Source organism: Thamnophis sirtalis, unplaced genomic scaffold (assembly GCF_051295495.1).
Source record: "Thamnophis sirtalis isolate CommonGarterSnake01/CBP01778 unplaced genomic scaffold, rThaSir2_p1.2 scaffold_12, whole genome shotgun sequence".
Taxonomy (NCBI): domain Eukaryota; kingdom Metazoa; phylum Chordata; class Lepidosauria; order Squamata; family Natricidae; genus Thamnophis; species Thamnophis sirtalis.
The window spans coordinates 32,228,018-32,251,153 of NW_028261392.1; the positions used below are offsets into that span (position 1 = coordinate 32,228,018).

General features: G+C 40.3%; 2 protein-coding genes across 5 annotated transcripts in view; one reads left to right on the top strand and one right to left on the bottom strand.

The window, feature by feature from the left end:
• FHL2 (four and a half LIM domains 2) overlaps nt 1–13,176 on the top strand; it is a 36,173-nt gene extending 22,997 nt beyond the window's left edge. For all 4 annotated transcript variants that reach the window (XM_087726463.1, XM_087726464.1, XM_087726466.1 and 1 more), the window contains 4 exons: nt 6,304–6,478; nt 7,512–7,681; nt 10,437–10,623; nt 11,707–13,176. In XM_087726463.1, coding sequence (XP_087582589.1) covers nt 6,304–6,478; nt 7,512–7,681; nt 10,437–10,623; nt 11,707–11,858 — 684 coding nt within the window. In that variant the 3' untranslated portion in view covers nt 11,859–13,176. The remainder of the gene's footprint in view (nt 1–6,303; nt 6,479–7,511; nt 7,682–10,436; nt 10,624–11,706) is intronic.
• Nucleotides 13,177–15,195: 2,019 nt separating this feature from the next.
• Nucleotides 15,196–22,818, bottom strand: TSLIG2 (tRNA splicing ligase complex subunit 2). The gene is made up of 4 exons (XM_014066952.2): nt 22,575–22,818; nt 19,818–19,984; nt 17,970–18,333; nt 15,196–16,720 (listed from the first exon to the last, which is right to left on the bottom strand). The coding sequence occupies exons 1-4, from the start codon at nt 22,737–22,739 to the stop codon at nt 16,673–16,675; spliced, it is 744 nt and encodes a 247-aa protein (XP_013922427.2). The 5' UTR covers nt 22,740–22,818; the 3' UTR covers nt 15,196–16,672.
• Nucleotides 22,819–23,136: the final 318 nt, after the last annotated feature.

Sequence of the window (23,136 nt, forward strand, 5' to 3'; positions counted from 1 at the left end):
CTGGTCAGAACCTGCTGAATACCACCTCTGATCAGGTCTCTCCAAAGGGTTCCCCAAGGATTCTATCCATGTCAAAGAGTGCAAGAAATATTTCTCCTGAAAATGGCTCTGGTCCCTTGGGACTTTTCAAAACAGCTAAAGCAGAATTATTTTTCTCTAGTCCTGAAATAAGCAATCTTTCTGTTTTATTTTGTTTCTCCTTTGGATGCATTCTACTTCTTTTCTTACCTATATTAAAACAAATATCATGAAAACCAAAGTGCTGCTGGATTTGAGAGAACCCATTCCCAAGCATTGGACCCATCCTAAGCCTGGGCAAAAAAGCTTGAATGATTCCTAACTTAAAGCAGGGGTGGGCTTCAAAAATTTCAGGAATGGGTTCTCTGCCCAGTTGCTCTGTGGGCCTGGCCATGGTGGCCATGGCCTAGTTGGCCTCCTGCACCACAGCGTGGGGCCATTTTCACCTTCCCCAGGCTTTCCTTGAGCCTCTGGGAGGGCAAAAACTGCCTCCCCCGGGCTCCAGAGGCCTGTTTTTTCCCCCTCCCAGAGCCTCCACATGGGCCCTGCACTTACCTCACATCCAAAATGGTCCGCATGGAGACTCCTGGGAGAAGAGAGGCAGGGTGGGCAGAGCCAGCTAGGGGTGGGATTTGGAGGTTCTCCAAACCGGCCATAACGTTAGCTATAGGTTCTCCCGAACCCAAGTGAACCCATAGCAGCCTCCCCCGGGGGGGGGGGGGGCACAAGGACTTGACTTAATTGTGAGGAGGACAGAGGTGGGATAAAGGGAAAGAATACAATCCTTTAATAAAAGCAAGACTTATTTGCCCCCATTCATAAAAGTAACCAAATAAAAAATGGGCCCTTTCCTTTCTTCTTCTTTTTATAAAATGTTAAAAATTATATAACTGCAAATCTAAATTGCAAAAATATATTATAGGTAGTCTTTGATTTATGACCGTATTTGAGCTCAGAATTATGGTTATAAATTGTTGCAGTCTTTCAGTGGGCCACCATGTACCGGACCCGATTTTATCATATATATATATATATATATATATATATATATATATGTATGTATGTATGTATGTATGTATGTATGTATGTATGTATGTATGTATGTATGTATGTATGTATATGTATATGTATATGTATATGTATATGTATATGATGTATATGTATATGTATATGTATATGTATATGTATATGTATATGTATATGTATATGTATATGTATATGTATATGTATATGTATATGTATATGTATATGTATTTGCAGTGGTTGTTAAACAAACACCATGGCTGTTTAGGCAAATGCCACAGTTGTTAAATGAAGCCATTTTATCCCATGGGTATTTTTTGCTGAAAACTGGAAGTAAATGTCAAAATCTAGAAAAAAAACACAGCAAAAATTGCAGATGTGACCACCAGATGCTGCAAATGTTGATGAAAGTGAGCTGATTGCCAAGTGTCCAAAGTAAACTAATGATTAATTAGATTATTAGTTTAATTTATTTTGAATGTGGGGGAGGGAGGGCAGCCAGCAGAAGCAAAGCCAAAAAAGAAGAGATTAGTATGAGAAAATTCTTGAAGCTGACAAACTCTGTTTCTTCCCAGAATTTGAGTAGAATTACCAAAAAAAAAAAAAAAAAAATCCCTTGTGCACTTTGTCTGTTGACATTCCCGAAACCCTTTGCTCATCCTGCCTTCAAGATATCTCAAAGCAAGGCAGGAATTAGTTGAACTTTTTTTTTTTTTAACAGAACTTTTTTATTTTTCTTTAAAAAAAAAACACAAATATGTCATCATTTGTCAATCATTAAGACATTGAAGTACAATTTTTTTTTGTTGTGTGTACCCCTCCCTCCCTCCACCCCCCCCTCCTCCTTCCCCCCCCCCCCCGACTTCCCAGAACCCGTACACGGTATGGATTTTTAACTAACACAGTCTAAAATCTATTGAGAAAAAAGAAATAAAGAAATTAATGACATTCTAGATTGACCTTAGCTTCTTCTTACTGAACTGACTTTTAACAGTTTAAATCATTTCTGATCTTAAGCATAGGCTAACTGGAATTTCTTAGTCCCGTATTTATTTTGTATATAGTCAATCCATTTTTTCCAGTCTCGTTTATATCTCTCATTTGAATGATCTTTGAGATATGCCGATATTTTAGCCATTTCAGCTAAGTTTATTACTTTCAATGTCCATTCTTGGATTGTAGGCAAGTCTTCCTTCTTCCAATATTGCGCCACCAACAGTCTTGCTGCAGTTATCAGGTGCAGAATCAAATTGGTCTCTACCACTGTAAAGTCAGTACATATAAATTAGTTGAACTTTTCAACTCAGACGGAGGGATTGGGGAAGCTTAGTGCTACCTGATCTCTCCTACCATACAGCCCTGCTGCAAGAGCAAATACTTATAGTCATAGAGTCATAGAAGATGCTGGGGGCCCTTCCCCTCTGGGTGAACAACTAAGAAAGTATTAGGGATGGGGGAATATAGGTGAAAAGTGGTGTACTGGCGCATGCTTGTTTATGCATTGACTTAGAAGCTTGATGTCTTAACTACCATGGGAGAGAATGACCAAGCAGAGGTGTGCTATATTGATGGATATGCAGTATTAACCATCCAGTAACTCCCAGAAATGATATATACAATAGATAAAGTGTTTCTCAAACTTAGTAACTTGAAAATGTGTGGACTTCAACTCCCAGAATGGCTGGCCGGGGAATTCTGGGAGTTGAACTCCACACATTTTCAGGCTGTTAAGCTTGAGAAACAGTAGCCAGTGTTTTCTAAAATTACTGAAAAGTAATAAATATGTGCGTTATCTTGATGATACATGATTTGAGTGCCTAGTACATCTATATTTGCGTGCAGCAGACAAGCGTGGCATATATAGGTGTCTCATAGTATCTTTTTAATAATCCCTTAATTGCAATTTTAAGATCCCATTCTTTTATTAAATGATAAATAACATCAAACCTTGAGACGCGTACGTAAACATATGCATATGCATTCATGCATGCATGTGTAGGAAGTTATCACCCAGCCCTCTCCCAGAAAAATGAAATATCTAGGAAATATTGAAAGGGCAGAATATTTATCTGGGTGTGAAAAGAAAGAAACATGTTTTAAAAGACAGAATAGCTTCCTGCAGCTTCCTGCCCATCCCCTTTTGTCAATGAGCCATTAAAACCTGAGCTAGTCCACTTTACATAATAAGAGTTCTCCCCTTCAGGTCCAGAGTGATGGGATTAAAGCATGATAATATATTGGCCCTTTTACCCAACTCGCCAAATGGCATCTGAGAACTCAACCAAACCTGGATTCAAAATGCAGCCTAGAGAGTTGCCCCTGCATGGGCCCATGGGAGTCTGACATCCAATCAGAATACAAGCTCAAAATCAAAGGCCAGAGAGGGCATAAAACCAGGGACTTTCAGCATGTCACCCCTTCCTTCTTCTCCACCCAACATTGAAGTATGCGATCACCTTTTCTGTTTAGGACTCAAGCCATGTGGTCCTGTCCACCATTAAAACCATCTTTCCAAGCAGCCTCCAAGTCTCCAGTGTCTTTTCCCCCACTTGGAACCGAACCCAGAAGGACACTTCTTCCAATACATGCATGAATGCATACATACATACATATATACATATATACATACATATATAATGTAAAAACCCAAGGAAAACAGATTTATATATGCATTGTTCTGCAAAGATCAGCAGCTGTTATATTTTATGGTTTGTTTTCCACTCAATTTAGCAGGAAAATAAAAAAAAAATGATGCACACAAGAAGGTATGTGGGATTGGATCTGAAATAAAATTCCATGAAAAATAACAAAGAAAAAAGTTTCCAGCCACCCAGTTCTATACAATGTGTTCAGTTGATTACTTTATTAATATGATTATTAGTAAAGTGTAAGCCATCTTGTCGAGTAGGGCTCTTCTAATATGGGAATTGGCTTTATCGGAGCTGTCAAAGCATATGATAACAACACCCCCCCCCCAATCCAGACAACCTTTTGGTTTTTAGTTCCAGTACATCCAAAGAATTTCTGACACTGGTTGGGTGTTTATGCAAAGAGGAAAAACAAATGTGGGGAATATACTGCCTCCCCCACTTTTTCAAATGAATCCATTATATACTTTCTATTATTAGGAATGATGCTGATAAATTCCTGTCAGTAAATTGACCCATTTGTTCAGATTGCTCAGGGTTGTATAGAGTGTAGTTCTTGGTTTGAAAGTCTTCTCTGTAAATTCATCTTTGATATAGAGGTTTGTTTGTTTATTATCCCTCCTTTATATTATTTGTATAAATAACCCAATGCAGTGAGCATAAGGAGTGGGCTTCAAAAATTTCAGCAATGAGTTCTCTGCTGGGTGGCCGTGGGCGTGGCCTAGTAGGCCTTCTGCACCAGGGTGTGTGTGTGTATGTGTGTGTGTGGGGGGCGCCTCTGGAAGGGCGAAAACTTCCTCCCACAGGCTCTGTAGGCCTTCTAGGGACTGGAAATGGGCCCATTTCCAGCCTTCTGGAACTTCCAGGAAGCCCATTTTTCTCCCTCCTCAAGCCTCCGCATGGGCCCTGCACTTACCTTGCATCCAAAACAGGATGCATGGAGACTTCTGGGAGGGGTGGGATGGGGATGGGAGGGGTGGGCAGAGCCAGCCAGGGGTGTGATTTGGAGGTTCTCTGAACCGGCCATGTTAACTACAGGTTCTCCCAAACCCGGGCGAATCCGTAGCAGCCCACCCCTGAACATAACTATTACTTCTTCCTTTTCCTACTTTTTTCTACAACAACCCTGTGAGGTGAAGTAAATTGGGCTAAGAGAAAGAAACTGGCACAAAGTCACCCAGTCAGCTTTCATTCTAAGGCGGGGTAGAATTCATAGTCTCCTGGTTTCTACCTTGGTGCCTTAACCTCTAGGTCAAAAAGCAATCTTGATATGGATTTTAGGTAAAGAACCCTAGGAGAGAGAGAGAGAGAGAAAGGAAGATCTTGAAGTTGACATCAAGAATGAGTAGACCTAGCAACAAACACATCAGTACCCTGGTCCCAGCCTTCTCTGCTCCACAGAGATGCATAGAATTGCATTCACAATGTGTTTGTATGTGTGTTTGTGCATGCGTGCGTGCATAGCCATTGATCACACAACAGTGACTCGACAGCATACAAGGATACAGGATCCAATGGTCACCAAGACCAGAGGTTTCATCTTCTGAGCTTTCGGAGTCATGCTGGAGCTCATCCTCGGGGAACTTTTCTCTTGCAAAGTGAATGCTTTGGGATGTGGGTGGTATTATAAAGTGCCTGGTTGTGTATGACTTTTTTGTTGTTGATAGGGTTGTTGATGGCCATCAATTAAGTCATTGGCTGTTGTTTCCTTGTGTTGCCAAGCCCTTGTCTCCTAAGTATTTGATAAGCTGGTGGTAAATCAGCACTCCTGTTGACTGACAGGCTTCAATCACTTTTCTGGCTATTTTTGTGCTTGCTCATCCAACAAACTTGATGGCTTCGAAACTGAATGTATGTCCTTGTTCATTGCAATTGAAGCTACCAATGAATTTGGGTCTCCTCGTCTGACGGTTCGCTTGTGTTCTTGCAATCTGATGGTTAGCTTCCTCCCCATCTGTCCTACATTGTCACAAGGGCAATTCATGCATGGAATTCAGAAGGTTACTTTGGAAGTATTGGAGTCTGATCCTGGTCCTGGTAACCAACCCGAATTGGATCCTGCAACATTATCCTGGGGCATGTACAGAGGTGGGTTGCTCCCAGTTCAGCCCGGATCAGCAATGACGCGATGGCCCACCCGCCATGTACAGAATTCTGCATGTGCAGCAGCGTCGCGCACACGCAAGAGCATGCAAGAGCGAACCGGTAGTAAAAAATTTGGAAACCCACCACTGGGCACATGCATTCACCTTCATTCATACAAGGATACAACTCTGGGCAGACAGACAGATATTGCATACAGCCCAAGGATAAACATGGGAAAATGTCAGTAATATTTTTTATAATATTTTTACGGAAAAAGGGGGCAAAGGGGCCATTCATACAGGTTGTGTTGATTAAAAGGATAACAACTGTGGCATATTCAAAGATTTTTTTAAAAAAAAATGAATACTAGCTAGCAAATTAGAAGTTAAATTGAGATGGATTTGAATATCATATCTGGCCACATGTTTTCCATTAGTTATCAGTCCTCGTGTACAATGCTGTGGTCAATTTGTCCCAAGGTTATGGAGTATTTCTTCACGTGGGCTTATGTGGTTTGGGATTTCTACAGGACCTCTCCTACAAGGATCGTCACTGGCATGAAACCTGCTTCCATTGCTTCCAGTGCAAGAACTCCTTGGTGGACAAACCTTTTGCTGCGAAGGAAGAGCACCTCCTGTGTACCGAATGTTATTCAAATGAATACTCCTCCAAGTGTAGTGAGTGCAAAAAGACCATCATGCCAGGTTAGACCTTGTCCACTCTGGAGACACAATGGGGCTGTTGTGAAATACTTTCTAAAACCAGAGGAAGATTTTTTTTTGCTAGATGCTTTATCAAGACTTTTATTTGCCTTCCAATGGTCTGGTAGAAATGTGTTCTTCAGCCAGCACAGAACATTTTTACGCAGGGCAGTCAAGCTGAGATAGGTGATAAGGGGGGGGGGGGAGCTGCACTGGATGTCTTTTGAAAGGCCAAGATCCACAGTGGTAGGCTGATGGTGCAGAGAAGGCACAGTCGCAACATATACTATATATTGTAGGTACAATCGGAAAGTTTTTCTGTTTCTTTTTACAGAGTTAGGGTTTCTAACTAGTTCTACGTTATCCTCCTTTCAGTCTTCCTTAAGCTTCCTTATAAACCAATATTGCCATATTGCTATTACAAAAAAAAGGATGAATAATGAAGGGCGAAACAATGTTTCATGTTTGTTCATTTTAAAAGGGAATTTCATAGATCCTTTTCTGTACGAAATGATCTTCCTCCAATAAAAATCAGTTCCTGTCCCCTCAAAAAGAAGCAAAAATGCCAAGATTTTAACAGCTGTGTTTCAACCAACCATGATTGGCGACCAACCATATGCCCTAGCTCCATTGTGTGAACTCATTAAATAACCCTCTTTGGTGTCAGTTAGAAATGCTACTCTACAATGCCCAGGATTGCCATTTCCAGACTGCAACAACACACACAGCCATTCAAACCTCTTATATCTTTTCCTGCCATCTAGTGGCCACTTGTGTTAGCAATATCTGTTGTGGTGTCTCTGAAGGGCATCAAATTAGGGAAGATTATTGTCCAGAGGGCTTATTTTTAGCATTCATGATCTGAGAAATTAAAGATTGTAGGGTGCCATTATTCCTGACTAATTTTTGGCAACCTGCCCAGATTCTTCTCTTTTACTAACTGGAAAATGGAAAAGGTAGAAATGAAACATGGAATCTCTTTCTTTTTGGTTCTATAACAACTTAAAGGGTGGTCCTGCATTTATTCTTCTCATAGGGACACGGAAGATGGAATATAAGGGAAGCAGTTGGCATGAGACCTGTTTTATCTGTCATCGGTGCCAACAGCCCATTGGAACAAAGAGTTTTATTCCCAAGGACAATCAGAATTTCTGTGTGCCCTGCTATGAGAAGCAGTTTGCTATGCAATGTGTACAGTGCAAGAAGGTAAAGTTTATTATGCTATGAAATGTTATGCTCCAAAATAGGTATTTTGTCTGCTTCTCCTCCTTATCCAAGCCAATTGTTCCAGGCTATTATCCTACCATAACTTGCCCTTTCTTTTGTTAAATCTGATACTGAAAGATAAATAGATCTAAAATAAAACCTTTCTTATCAATGACATAATTTTGAAAGAGAAATCAGACCAGAGCAAGGAACAGGGAGAAAACTCAGCCTTTGCTATGCTCTTTCAGTTATTCATTACAACCAGAGTACAGAGCAGTATTTCTCAACCTTGGTAACTTTAATTTGGATGAATTTCAACCCAGAATTCCCTAGCCAGCATGTCTGGCTAGGGAATTCTGGGAGTTAAAGTCCACCAGTTTTGGAACTTGAAATCCACACCAGGGATGGGTTGCTGCCAGTTTTACTACCAGTTCGCAACCTGCGTGCATGTGCAAAACAATATACAGTGAATTGTGCATGCTAGTCACTAAAAACCAAAATGGTGGCAGCCCAGCAGTGGCGGGGAACCTGTTCGGGGTGTGGCAGGCCTGGATTGCTGCCAGTTCTGCGACCCAGGCCTGAACTCCACTACCAGTTCAACCAAACTGGGCCGAACCAGGAGCAGCCCACCTCTGGTCCACACAGAGACTCACAAACTGTGAGAAAGCATCTATCTTGAGGCTTCTTGAGGCAACACTGTTGCTGCAACTGTGGTCCTGCTTGCATCTAACTATAATACACACATGTTGTTGCAATATCCTGTCTCCATTATGTCTTTATCTTGCCTTCAGCCTCTAAACCTTAAGTTGTCTTGGGCTGGATTAGGGGTGTCAAACTCAATTTCATTGAGGGCCGCATCAGAGTTGTGTTTGATCTCGGGGGCACAGGGTGTGTGGCCAGGGTGGGCATGGCCAGCTTGATGTCACTCTTGTCAGGGGCCCTGTGGTGGCCTGAGTATTCTGCAAGCAAAAAGAGGCGCCCAAACTCCATTTTTGGCTTCAACAGCCTCCTGCAACCCTCTGCCAGCTAAACCCAGACCTCAGGAAGGCTGTGAGCAGCCCTCCCGAATCCCATTTTCGCTGGCAGAGGCACTAGGGGTGGGTCCTTCGCTGTCTCCAGGGCAGCCCCACAGGCCAAATCTAAGCACCTCAGGGGCCGGTTCCAGCCCATGGGCCTTGAGTTTGACACCCCTGGGCTAGATTATAGTTCAAGTAAGTAGGATTTTCTTCTTATTACTATGCCATCTGGTTAGCTTTAGAGTATATAAAATCTGCTGAGTTTTGCCCTATCTTGTTACAGTGAGAGGAATTCAGATGCCTTGGACTGAAAGTCAGTGGTGATAGGTGGGGATCAATAACAAGGATGGCAAATTTCTTGCCAGAAAACTTTTTATGACTACTCAGGAATTGGTACAGAATAATATAATTTGATAGTAGGGAAAAGACACCACTTTCTCTGAGTCAATTGATAAAGAGAAAGTCAAATCTGATACTTGAAATCTGGTTCAGGATAATTATTAAAATGCATAGTTATTGAAGCAGCTTAGAACTTCAAACCAACAGCCATGAACCTTTCCATGAACGCTACATCTACATTATGGTCTTAGGACACTATTACAATATGATCCACAGAGAAAATTAGAGTTTCAATGGCAAAATGTTTATAGGACTCTTTGAGGAAGATCATGTTTCTGTCCAAATTCTACAGATCTATTGCTATTCCAGTATACAGACCAGAATATTATTTGATTCTTTTGTTAAACAAGGATACAAAGTCAGTGCTGATCTTTCTCAGTCACCGCTATTACATTTAATAGAATCATTCAATCTGACTAAGGCACAAGTCCACAAATTCTTGAACCCATTGACCTTCTCGTGAAGTTTCAGATTATTTATTGAAACCCCCTCTCCCAACATTTATTACATAAAAATAATTTAAGAAATACTATTTTAATAGAACTATGAATAACAACAACAATCATTAGCTCCATCAAGCTTTGAGGGTCAATACTGATTCCTTTGGAGAAGGCTTGGAAACTTGGTTTGGGAATAAAAATTACCTTGCGGAGAAAATGGAAAGCGTAACACACATATATGTGCAGTGGTAGAATTCGAATAGTTTAACAACCTGTTCTCTGCCCTAATGACTGGCTGGGTAGGTGTGTCTGGGTGGTCATGTGACTGTATGGGCATGGCCAACATGACATCACTCAAGTCGAGGGGTACCTCTCCTCACTCAGCCTCTCCTTGCCATGCCCAGCCATGCCTCACCCCTCCCCTTCCAGCCACTCCTTGTTATGCCCAGCTACTGGCCCTGCTGCCCAGCCGGGCAAGCAGCCAGGTGGCTGGGTGAGCAGCCAGGCAGCGAGGGGAGGAGTGGCTGGGAGGGGAGGGGGATGGTGGAGCCAGGCATGAGGAGGCACGCTAAACTGCACAGAAAGTTAGCTACCGGTTCTACCAAACCTGTACCAACTGGCTGAATCCCACCACTGTAATATGTGTATGTTTTGGGGAGAGGGAAGATGTTGCCTTCTTGTGCTTCTAGCCTTGAAAATGTCCCTTGAATAGAAATCTATGGATTAGCTGTACATTGGACAATATCGTAACTTAAAATATTAGGAGCTACTGCTCAAGATTACTTTGCTCTTCCTTTCTAAATCATTTACATTTTATTAAAGAATATGAATGACATATAGTAAATAAAAACGAATTCTTCCCTTTCTTTCTTCCCTCTGATTCCTATTTTAAATAAACAGCCAATAACTACTGGAGGAATTACTTACCGAGAGCAGCCATGGCACAAAGAGTGTTTTGTGTGTACTGGATGCAAAAAACAGCTCTCTGGACAACGTTTCACTTCCCGAGATGAGTTTGCATATTGTCTGAACTGCTTTTGTAGCCTCTATGCCAAGAAGTGTGCAGGATGCACTAACCCAATAAGTGGTAGGTACTTTGCTATTGCCTTTATCTTTTAGACACAATCTTTCTATAAAGGCAGACAGTATAAAAATTAACTTCTGGGTCCATGGTTCAAAAATATCCTTAAGTTAGTATGCCCAACGTTAAAATATTTTGCTTCATGCTAGAATTGCAAATTGAGTTTGTATCCTTTTGCTTTTGATTGTAAACTTTAATTGCTTCTAGTTCCCTTAGGCATCCAATTTTTTTTAATTGTTTTTTTTTTAAGCGAAACACAGGTATTTTCCCATAAAGGTTTTTTTTGTGTGTGTAATTAATTCCAAAAGGATTGAAGGAAACACGTTGATCCAAATGTTCCTAATAGCTGGAGAGCAATTAACAAGTAATTTTTAAAATTTAAAAATGTGATATGGAAGTATGCAAACTAAAAGGTGCCAACCGCAGTTTGAGTAATCTGTCTATTCCTTTGTCTCCCAGAGCTCTAAATCTGGTGCAGGTTGCTGTCATGAATTCTTCTCATGATAAAGAACTGTTTTAGACTCAATTTCATTGAGGGTCGCATCAGGGCTGTGGTTGACCTCGGAGGAGGGGGAATCTGGGGGAGGGATGGGCAACTGGGTGGGCATGGACAGTTTGATGCTACTCACTGGGTGTGGCTGACTGGATGGGCATGGCCAGCTTGACACCTCTCACCAAACTGCTGCCATGTTTCCTCTTCGCATTGGGTAGACCGGGCCAAAGCTATGCAGGTCAGCCCCATACGTTTTCCAGAATGGCCCTGCGGGCCAGATTCGACCACATCATGGGCCAGATCCAGCCCGGGGCCCTTGTGTTTGATACCCCTGGTCTACAGCAACTACGGACAATCTCAAGTCCTCTCTTATCTAGAGAATTATTGAATATCCAGTCTACTTACTTGGCTATTCATTCCAATGCGGTCATTGGCTTTGCTTTTTGGAGTCATCTTCAGTCTGCTATTTCCTCCTTGAAAGTCATGGTCAACATATCTGGGGGAAATTAGGTCAGAAAAGGTTGCTTCATAACCCAAGATCCAGTTCTTCACACTGATGTGCCTCACTTTTTTTTTGTCATGCCATCTTTTTTCAGGGCTTGGTGGCACCAAGTATATTTCTTTTGAGGAACGGCAATGGCACAATGATTGTTTCAACTGCAAGAAATGTTCCCTATCGTTGGTGGGCCGTGGTTTCCTCACAGAAAGAGATGACATCCTATGTCCTGAATGCGGGAAAGACATTTAAAAAGATAAAAAGCATTTTTGGGGAAAAAATTGTATTTACGATACATGTTTTCTAACATACATAATGATGTGCATGAGTTTTGATCAAAAGTGCAGAAAGTAATCATCCCCCCCCCCCAGCAATAGTTAACACTAGCTGTTTTTGGGTGCTATGCCTCAACACAATATACTTATACAAAGGAAACAGAGCCATGATTGCTGGTCACATCTGCAGTTTTATTGTAGATTAGAGCTCATCCTTCAGACCTCAGCCTCCCTTTATAGAGCAGATTTGAGAGCTTCTACTCAAGTTTGAACAATTAGGTGGTAGAATCTAGCCAACATCAGCTGATCTTAAAAAGCTAAGCTAGTTTAGATTTAATATTTGGATAGGAAACTACCCAAAATTCTAAGGCTATGTATTTGACAGAATTAAAAAAAAATCTTGAAGGAAGGTGGTGGCAAGCCACTTTGGCATTGAGAAGAAAAAATCATCTCCATTCAGTCACCAAGGAATTGAACTCATTTGAAAGAGACTTTTTTTACTCACATTCACTTAAAAGCAAGTAAAAATATCACTAGAATATATTCCAGATGTTACGGAGCAATTAAACAGAGTTTCAAATTGTGCAGAGGTCTTACTGAGCTCAACTGAGAGATTGGAAATAAAAAGGTTTGGTCTGGATGATGGAGCCTGGCTAACGGAGAACTTGTGTAGGCATTCTATCTGGGTTTTCTCTCTTTTTAGACTGTAGAAACGTATCCGAGTAGATATAACAGAGAAAAGGTAATTTTTTTTAATATCAGTTATCAAGCAATACTTCTCATTTCTAAATGCAAAACAACCAATACAAAATTTGGGTGAGTTAGATGATATCACTATAATTTTCTCTTTGTCAGATAAAATTAAGATTTTCTGAAGAATTACAATTGCCACCGATTGTGTTGGTGGAGGAAGAATCAATATTTAAATTTCCCAGTTCACAAATGTATAGATGATAATAATGTAGGTTAATTTAGGTACATATCAGTAATACTATATTTATGCCATACCTTAAAAAGATTGATTAAAGAATGTGATTTTCTTCATCAGCATTCGGAGCTGTTCCCATTTCCAAACACATGAACTGGTTTCCAAATAAATGCCCAAGTTTGGTGGATGCAAATATACAAAACATTATTTCAGGAATTTGCAAGATTATTACACAAAGTACAGTTTTTATTCCTAACAGTTTTTTTAAATTTCATTGCACCTTAGAAATTGCAAAGTAATAAATGTATTTCTAGCAAAGTGTTGTATTTTTGTGAATTTGGACATTTTAATAAATGTTAACCATTAAGATGTTTGTTTGTTTGTTTATTGGATTTATATGACGCCCTTCTCCCAAAGGACTCAGAGTGGCGTACAACATAAAAAAAACACATATTACAAAAGTTAAAGAGGAAATTAAATAAAGTATCCCAAAACAAACCCAATTAACAATAAAATTTTAAAAATTAGATTAAAATTAACAATTAAATTAATCATTTATTTTATTCTGTTCAGGCCAGGCCGGCTTTCTGCAAAAGCCAACATTTTAGGGCGCATCGGAAGGACCGGAGATAAAGCTTGAGCAGACTCCTTCTCTTTAAAAATATGAATCTACATAAAAAGAGGAACTGTTGATTTGTAAAAGAAGCCAATTTTCAAAAACCAATATAAAATCAAAGCATTTTATATTGGTTTTACCATTACAAACTGTCTCATAAAATATGGGATATGGTTAACTACTTCATATGGAGGTAACAAATTGTCCTAATTTCCCGAAATAGACCATAATGCAGATTTACATTCCATTCCATTTCTTGTGCTGTTGTAGTTGTGACAATGCATATTTGCTGCATTTCCTTATTTGTGTAGACTTTGATCACAACAGCTGTTCGTCTACAGGTGATTCACTGTGTAATCTCTTTACAAATCTACTCAGTTAATGTTTTACTGAGAAATACTCATCAATAAATAAATGGGAATCCTTGATAAGTGCATTAAAAATACAGCTGAACGGGAGTATTAGGCTTCATCTCTCTGGACGCCAGGTTATTTCACAGGTTAAATCTCTTTCCCAGCTCAGGAAGAATTTACTTTCCCTTGAGAGCTGCACTAAGCCCACACAATTATGATTGGCAGCTGCCAACATGGCCATAATTCAAGGCAATTGGAGATAGATGGATTATAGCATATCTCTGAACCACACTGTTCCAAGACTCTGGTCAGTTGACTAAGAACAAACAGTACAATTAGAACAATACAGAAAAACTCCCAAGCATCTTTATAAAAAAAACCACCAGAGCAACATTTTCACTATCATTCTTAAAATAGAGCGGATAATGGCCAGTAAACGCTTTTGTTTCTATGCTTTCATCTTTTGATCTCATGAGGATGCCCAAATTCAGTGTGGTGGCTACACGAAATCACATTTCTGAGAAAACCACTATCCATTGTTGCAACATGACCCTTGATAGCTCAGTTTCAGGACAGAGACTGCTATACAGTACATTTATTTCATAGCAGGTGTTACCAACAATACGTTTGGGCTTCAATTAAAATTAGTTCATGTTGTTTTTAAGGACTGTTTACTGAATAATCCCACTTGGCTTACCATCTCAATTCTATGCTAAAAGCTTCTCAAAAATGATCAGTCACTTTCTTTGAAATTATTTGCAAGTTTAAAAACATGTGAAAATATTAATAACTCAAATCTTTGTATCAGCTCTTGTCCTTTCCTTGGGATATCTTTAAGGCTGCTTCACCAGACAGTCATTCACTGAAAGTGACATGTGAACAAAACCTTTGGAATCTAAAATCTATGTCTTTCTATCACCTCTATGACAGGAACGCAATTATTGTGTTATTTTATTTTTAATACTAACATTTGTTGACCATATAGGAAGTTATCTTTTATGGTCTTTGCAAGAATAATTATTTTTGTACTTGAATCTACAATCTACGGCTGCTAGTTTGGAATATATACTGCAATTCCTAAAAATTGAGAAAACACCTAGATTTTTTTTTAAAAACGAATTACAAACCCTTATACATGTACTGACCAAAGCTGCATTTCAAAGGATAATAAAATCAAGCTATGATCAAAAGTGCTAAATTAAAAAAAATCAATAGTTATTTACAGCACGAAGTAAAGCTATTGTATGCCAGTTCTAAAGACTATTTAAATGTTTCCAGTGTTGCAAAAGTCCTGTTACGTGTAGCTTAATCCACCAATGCTGGCACAGATGTTTAATTCTATTATACAAAAAACCTCAGTTGAATCAGCCTAACAAGTAAGATAAAATTATAGCATAAAGATGATCTAAACAAGAGATCACACTTAAATTAATTTAATTTAGATGAGCTAATAAAAGGACAGCAATTCAAATACAAAAACACAAAATTAAATTGTATACAGTACTCAAGTAGAAAACGTGTACAATTGTTTGAATTCAACTACACTTCAATACACCATTCTTTATATTCTGAAGTGCTCTGTGATGTTTTAGGGCACAATGGATGCAATGGAAATTATGTCACTTAATGCAATCAGAGTCAATAGTTAAACATAAGTTAAATAAAATTTACTATGAAGCAGTAGCATATAGGACTGTGGGCTAAATCTTATAAATGTTCAGAAGTGAGGTCTTTTATCTACCACTGATAACAACACAACTCAGTGTGGTAATTGGTTTTTTTCTTCCCCAAAACGAGCAATTTTTACAACAATTATATCTCATTTTACTTCTGTTTTGTGTTCATTGTGAAGAAGCTGCTAAAATTTTAAAGTTTTGAAACTAAATTATCTGTATCACTAAGATGCTTCCAGCTTCTTCAGAGCCTTTAACTAATGCAATTTCATTAATGATGTACAACTACATTGCGCATACAAATGTGATTCTAATATTTTTAAACCCCGGGATGTTTTTTTACCTCGTATAAGAAAAAAATACAATAAGTTTCAAACAATTTATTCACAGACAAAACTTTCATCCCTGCAAACTTCCACTTAGTTCATCTCTTTTCTAGCTGCATAAATAAATAGAGCAAGCATTATTTTCCATCTCAATTTTGTCAGGCATTATTTAATTGTAGTTAAATAAGCTTTCCTTAAAAATGCTAGTATAAAACACGAATCACATACTGTATAAAAATGCAGTTCTGCTTCACACAGGTTTTTTCCCCAACACACAATCTTGAGGGTGGGGGCTTCTGACTATGTATCTCTAAAGACAAGAGAAATCCATTTGATCTTCCATGTTAGCAAAAACTTCAATTTGAAGCAAAACCAGTATAGAGAGTTCAGGATTTCACATAAAGAAAACTGGAAAGGACCCAAATAGTTTCTCAAAAAATAATATTGGCACCTAAAAATGAGAAATTGTTTTTCTGGGCCTTTCAACAGAACTATTATGTGCAAATATCCTAGTAAAATCAGCAGAATAGGGAAACAGTCTTCCATACTATTTAAATATATGGTATGTGTTAAAAAATATACTATTGTACAACTGAATAGAATAGTTAGAAACTTTCTATAACAAATCATGCAAAGACTTGATGTATAGACTAGAGTTAAAAATGTAGAAGAAAGGCTGGTAAAACAATTTTGTTCTACCAAAATTAACTTCTAAAATGGGGAGTAAATTCAAAGTGCAAGATAAAGATTCTCAGGTTGATGGTGAACATGTAGTGCTTTCTTTATACCGTGAAGTTCTAAGCAACTACCACTGCAATCTGCATCTCTGGTTAGTACAATTCTTCTGTCCTGAAATGAAGACTCAGCATCATTTGCATTTCTAACTCTCATGGGTTCATGGCCATGTTACATGCTGGATCTTCCTTTTTGCTTCAGGAGGCTTCTGGAGGGAGAAAAAAATTAGATTGTTTAAGGAGACATGTTAAAACATCCAGAACTTGATTTCGGTTTCCATCTAGTAGTTAAAACGAAGGTGTTTTGAAATCTTTAAAAAGGACTTCAATTTTCCATATTAGGTTCTTGTCTGGACGAATGAAGGAAATATTAGTATGTATCCCAAATTAATTGAAGGATGTTTATCATTACTATTTATTGTCTCTTACTCCCTGCACTCATCTGTATCTTCCACAATGTCCAGTGATGCAATAACAAGTGTGGGTGGCAAATTATGGGCATAGGCCCATAACTCTCTAGAACAGGCCTGCCAAATTGGCGGCCCATGAGTCGGATGCGTCACACGTAGCCTGGCTCAGCAAAGACAAAAAAGTCATGATATGTCATGTGACGTGATAAAGAGTTTGACATCCGTGCTCTGGAACAAGAGGTCCCACTTAAGATGTGAAATGGGATCTCTTGGCACACTAATGTCTCCTTTCCTCAACAGGCTTCTCATTCTCCTCTATAAAACCTCCTCTGTAAACCTCTGTGCTTCATCCCACATAGTTCATAACTTGAGGCAGCACAGGAGGCAGACTCTCTGTAAATGTCCTTAAGCCAATGTGGTAGAACTACCAGCTGAAAGGGAGGGGACCCCTCTAGTGGAAGTAAAGAGACATTCCAGTTTAAAATCTGTTCCAGAAAGTAAACTTCTGAGGTCAAACCCTTAGGTTTATATCTGCATAGGTGACCAATAATAAAATACCTTGGGCCTATCCACAAGTGGGTCTGGTTGCTTGCACCTGACATCTAACATATTTTAAGATCCCAGAGAATCAGAATTTGGAACATGGGAAGGGAGAATACAGATTATCAATGTCCAAAAAAACCCTTGTTTTCTTAGAAAAGATTTTCAGATTAGACACACACACAAAAAACCCAAAACCAAATGAAACTTGTGCCATTTCTAAAATAATTACTTTTACATCTCACACAGATTTTTGTAAAGCACTTTTAGGACAAAGCATATTACTTGTTTTGTGCCAACTGAGAATTATTTTTAACAATAATAAAACTCTATCAAGACACAACAACAACATGGTAATAATGAACAAAAGGCTTCTTGAACAAAATTAAGATAGGCAAAGGCTGGTGCAAGTTTGAATTCTGTTGTTAAAAATGGCAGATGCTAACTACCGAGACATTTACTGAGGCAGCATTCAAGAATGACCTCATAAAATAGTTGATATACTTACTGATGAATCCAATTCTTCTTTTGGAGCAGCTCTCTTATATTTCACAGCAGTAGTTCCTGTAAGAGGCTCTAAAGCTGACGGCTTTTGACCAGGTGACATATTAACTACAATATTGTTCTTTTTACCCTCATTATTCCTAGATTCCCTCTTAACATCCAATGAGAAAGTGGAAGCAGATATGCACAATGTCGAATTTGAAGGAACAGGCAGTCTTTTACAAGTGATATTAGTACTTTCAGATGAAAGGAATTTTAAACCATCAGTGGCTCCATTCTCAGTCTTCCTCACTTTAATACTTGTACTTGTTGAGCTACCATCAAACACAATGAGAGGCCTTTTTCTTAGACTTTCCGTTGCCATAATGCTGAATAAGAAAAAGTGACATAAAAATTAATCATATATGAAACAAAAATTATTACAGTATTCCAAATAATATCTCATTTTAATAACTATTTGAAAGAGAGTCTAGTCAATTCCAATATAACTTTCCCCCATATGCATATTTAAATCAGGACTTTAGCTATTCAAACTGATGAAGAATTAATCTCACACAAATGGCAATGCTTTCCTATAGCCGGATGTGCATTAATTTCACAACTAATCCAGTCTAAGAATAAAGAACACACTAATCATTTCAAAACGTAATGAAGAACTGGACAAACCAAACTGAAATAATCCAAGTCTGTACATATGTTCTCCTAAGATTAATTCAAAGATGGACAATAATCTTGGACGAAGATTCCAGAGCCCAGTTAAATCCTTTGCCTCAGCACTGTCCACTTTTGATGTTTTTGCTTAGAAATTTGTCAAGATTCTACTTTTAGTTGGTGGTAATTCTTTTTAATTATGATTTGCACTGGTTTCACCAATTTCAGATAAGATGCTACAACTGGAGCAACAGGATGCTTAATGAAGTATAAATATATGCGGCATACCTCTTTTTGACTTAATTCCCTGGATGAAATTAGGTACTTGGGTTATGCATGAAATATATTATATACAGATAAATGAAAGCAGTTCAGTGCTAACCCTGTCTTGATCTCAATGCTAATTTATGACTGTTGACGTCCAATTTCTTTTCATAATAATGTGTAACTTTAATCTGCCAATACAGACAACAAAATTGTTTTATTTATCTGACAAAGAGTAGGTCAAAATAATCAAGGTTTCCGTTCTTCAATTGGCAGACTTTTTCTCAGATAAAGCTGAGAGAGTCTGAAGTCACAGAGAGCTACAATCAAAGAGTGTTGCTTAGCTGAGAGCTGTACAGATGCATTACCACCAGCTCTCCTGTGGAAAGTGGGCCTCAAGAACCAAATGAAACTCATCCCCCCACTGAGGCCTGCTCAACTGGACTCATTCTTCCCTCTTGACCTACAGGGTAATGACCTTTTCTGCCCTTTGATGAGGAGTGCAGAAATGGGCTGTTAGTTATCAATTACTACTGTACTTTAATATACAATTGTTTTCTTACTTGAAAACCGATTTGGGAGGATGCAAATAATAAATTTGGTACAGTGATTTAATATGCTGCCCTGGAAAGCAGGAGGTTGTGAGTTCTAGGCCTCCTTTAAGAGTGAAAGCCACCTGGTGACTTTGGGGTAGACACTCCCTCACAGTCGAATCCACCTCTCAGGGTTCTTATTGTGGGGAAATAGGACGCAGGAATATGAAGACTGTCACTGTCCTGAGTTACACAGAAAGAAAGCAGGACAAAAATCTAATAACAACAAATTAAAATGCAGGAAAAAATATTGTCTAATTCAAGATAAGTTGGTTTCCTGTTATGTCATAGACTTTTGAAAGATTTTAAAGAGAATCCAAGTACTATAAGCAAAGCAAACTTACCTTTGGGTGCTATGTTTCAACACTTGCTGACCTCTTTGCTTTTCTATTTGTTTCCCCCATCTGGTTTTGGGCAAATCACGCTGAGGCAATGGTATAACATGTTGAATATACAAGTCAGTAAGGCAGTCTTTACTGGTTTTCACCTCATCTTCTACTGGGATATTTTTCTAATGAAAAACAATAGAAATCATGTTACGAATACCACGTTTCCCTGAAAATCAACAGGGTCTTATATTTTTTTGACCCACGAAATATGGCTTTGGGCTTATAGAGGGGGAGGGCTTATTGTTTTGGGGTTGCCGGGTGGCTGCTCCCTTGCGAGCAGGCTCCCGAAGAGCTGGGCACAGCCTCAGGGGCAAAGCAGCCATGAGGTGACCATGCTCACAAGCAGCCACCTGGCAACCCCCACCTCCAGCCAGGCAGAGCAGCATTCACTGACCTAGGGAGTATCCCTAAGGCGCCAAGCCATGTGGCGCTCTGCCTGCCCCCCAGCTCCCGCGGCTTGGCACCTTCGGGATACCCCCTAGGTGATTGGAGCTCTGCCCGGCTGGAGAGAGGGGTTGAACGACAGCCTGCTCCGCCCCCAGCTCTCATGCCTCCCAGCCTCACCATGCCCTGGGCCAGCTGTCCTTACAGATGCTGCCGAGCTCCGAGCAAAACTTCTCCGGCTTCCAAACTCCCAGAACTCGGCTTCCGATTCTTCTAGCAGTGGCTGCTCTAGGAGTGTGCTGTATGTTTATGGGCAGGCTGCCGGAAGACTTTGCTGCCCGGCAACTCCCCCCTCCAGCCAGTCAGAACATCACTCCCCAACTTAGCGGTATCCCAAAGATGCCAAGCAACGTGAGTGCCTTTCTTCCGTCTGCTCCCTCCCCCCGCTCCTGCGGCTTGGTGCCTTTGGGATACCGCTAGGTTGGTGAGCGGTGCTCTGCCTCGCTGGAGGAGGGGGTTGTCCAGGGGGCTTATTTTCGGGGCTGGGGCTTATATTTTTGCCCACCTGAAAAATGTGGCAAGGCTTTAGTTTCAGGAGATGTTGTATTTTCGGGGAAACACGGTATTACAGTTCATAATGTGCTTGAAAGTAATTCTATGTGTAGTAATATACTTTGTACAATACAGCAGTTAGAAAATCACCAAAGGTTTGCTGGCATGCTTTTACAGTTCAGGGTTTCTTTTGTCACACAGAATGTACATTTTACTCCAGACCTACAAAAAACAGGAGGAGCCTATAATACTAGCTGGGTATCAAATATGATGGAAGGTCTCCCTAATATAAAAATTCTGGTTATTCCACCCATATACATCACTCTTCTAGGAGAAAGGTGGTAAATTTTACTAGATGGAACAAAAATGAAGCAAGAGAAGCTAGACATTTCCTTATTGTTAAAGCTGCTGCTTAATGCATTGGGGGGAGGGGGGTGACACATCTCTTATGTGTCATGATAAATGTTATAGACTTGCAAGATAGGGTATCATGTTGATAACAGAGAAGATACAGTAGTCCTTGCTTAATGGCCTTAATTGGGAGCCATCATTTCCTTTGCTAAGCAATACTGTTATTAAACAAAACACCCCATGATCATACTGCTTAACAATGGCAGTTTCAATAGTCCCGGTTCTCTTGCTCCTGCTCTTCTCACCTTTGCTTCCTCTCTCCCCACCTGCCTATCCACCATCCAGGAACACTGCTCTCTGCCATACTTGTGGCTCTGTACTCCTCTACTTCTGCCATTCCACCACATTTACTGCCCTGCACCTCCACTGCTCCCAGCTTTTCCATCTTCTACTTCCTCTCACTGCTGACAAGGTGCACTTTACCTGCCTGGCTCACCTTTTCTCACACCCTCTGCCTAGGCTCCGCTGTCCCCTTGTGTTCCACCAACCCTGGCTCCCTTGTTCACCTGGTGAAGGTTCATGCCACCTTGCAAGCAGCAGCAGCAGCAGGAGGAGGAGGCAGAAGATAGAGATCAACTGGAAGCAGTGGGAGTCGGCAAGATAAAGAGATTACTAGATAAACATTTTTTTAAGTGTATATGATTATAACAAGAGCTAAGTGGCTAAGATGCTGAGTTTGTTGATCAGAAAGGTTCGCAGTTTGGCGGTTCGAATCCCTAGTGCCACGTAAGGGAGTGAGCTTACATTGCTTGTCCCAGCTTCTGCCAACCTAGCAGTTCAAAAGCACGAAAAAATGCAAGTAGAAAAATAGGAACCATCTTTGGTGGGAAGGTAACAGTGTTCCATGCACTTTTGGCATTTAGTCATGCTGGCCACATGACCACAGAGACATCTTCTGACAGCACTGGCTCTTTGGCTTTGAAATGGAGATGAAGACTGACCCCTAGAGTTGGGAACAACTAGCACATATATTCGAGGGGAACCTTCACCTCTACTATGATTATAACGTTGCTTTGCAAAGAAAAATCCAAGGAAAAGCAATAAAGTTAAATTACTCCATTCTTATAATAATTAAAATAATTCTGAAATAAAGGAATGCCCTTTATAAAGGACGTGTGATCACCACACTTAGGGAGCGAACTTCTTCTATTGCCTGCGTTGCTACCAACAGCAAGGGAAGAATGCCAGAGTGCGGACTGGTCAGGAATGTCGCGAGAGTGTTAAAGCGGAACACGAGGCCAAGCCGCCTTCTCCCAGGGCAGTGGCAAAACCAAATATGCCCGGCAGAGACCCTGGAGGGTGGGTGCCAGGAACCTCGAGTCCAGCCCGTGCTTCCTCGCCGCCCCGCCTTCCCCTCCTCGCTACCTGCTCCAGCGTCAAGAGTAAGAATTCCTGGGAGAGCAGCTCTGGGTGCAACAGGAGGTCCGAGTCCACCCGCGCCCCGTCGCCGCTTCCATCCTTCGCGGAGAGCTTGCGGTCCCCGAAAGCCGCCATCTTTCCAAACGCAATCCTGATTGGCCGCCTGAGCATTCTTTCCAAAGGTTTCTTCCGGTGACGCAAGGCGAAGTGACGTTCAGAGGAAGCGCCGCGGAGGTACGAAAATGTAGAGTGAAAGGTGTCCGTTTCCGGGCTCCCGTTGTCAAAGAACGAACGAAAAAACGAAAAGGGGAGTTTCAGCGTAGCCGCCGTTGAGGCAAATCCCAGGAAAAATGCAGAATTCTTCAATTTTCTACTTTCTCTGTTTGATCCAATAAATGAAACTTGAACTTCCTATGTGAATAATAAGTCAATGCCTGGAATGCACTACCTGACTCTGTTGTTACATCCTCAACCCCCCCCCCCCAATAGTTTTAACCTAAGACTGTCTACTGTTGATCTCACCCCATTCCTAAAATGCATGCATAAGCGCACCAGCCTTACGTCCCTG

What these genes read in the sequence shown, in the direction of transcription:
- TSLIG2 (XM_014066952.2), bottom strand. Translation starts at nt 22,739, where the DNA reads ATGCTCAGGCGGCCAATCAGGATTGCGTTTGGAAAGATGGCGGCTTTC. An exon ending in TACTCTTGACGCTGGAGCAG is followed by an intron (nt 19,985 to 22,574) that starts GTAGCGAGGAGG and finishes GTTTTTCATTAG; the next exon opens with AAAAATATCCCAGTAGAAGA. An exon ending in TTGAAACATAGCACCCAAAG is followed by an intron (nt 18,334 to 19,817) that starts GTAAGTTTGCTT and finishes TTTCTTATTCAG; the next exon opens with CATTATGGCAACGGAAAGTC.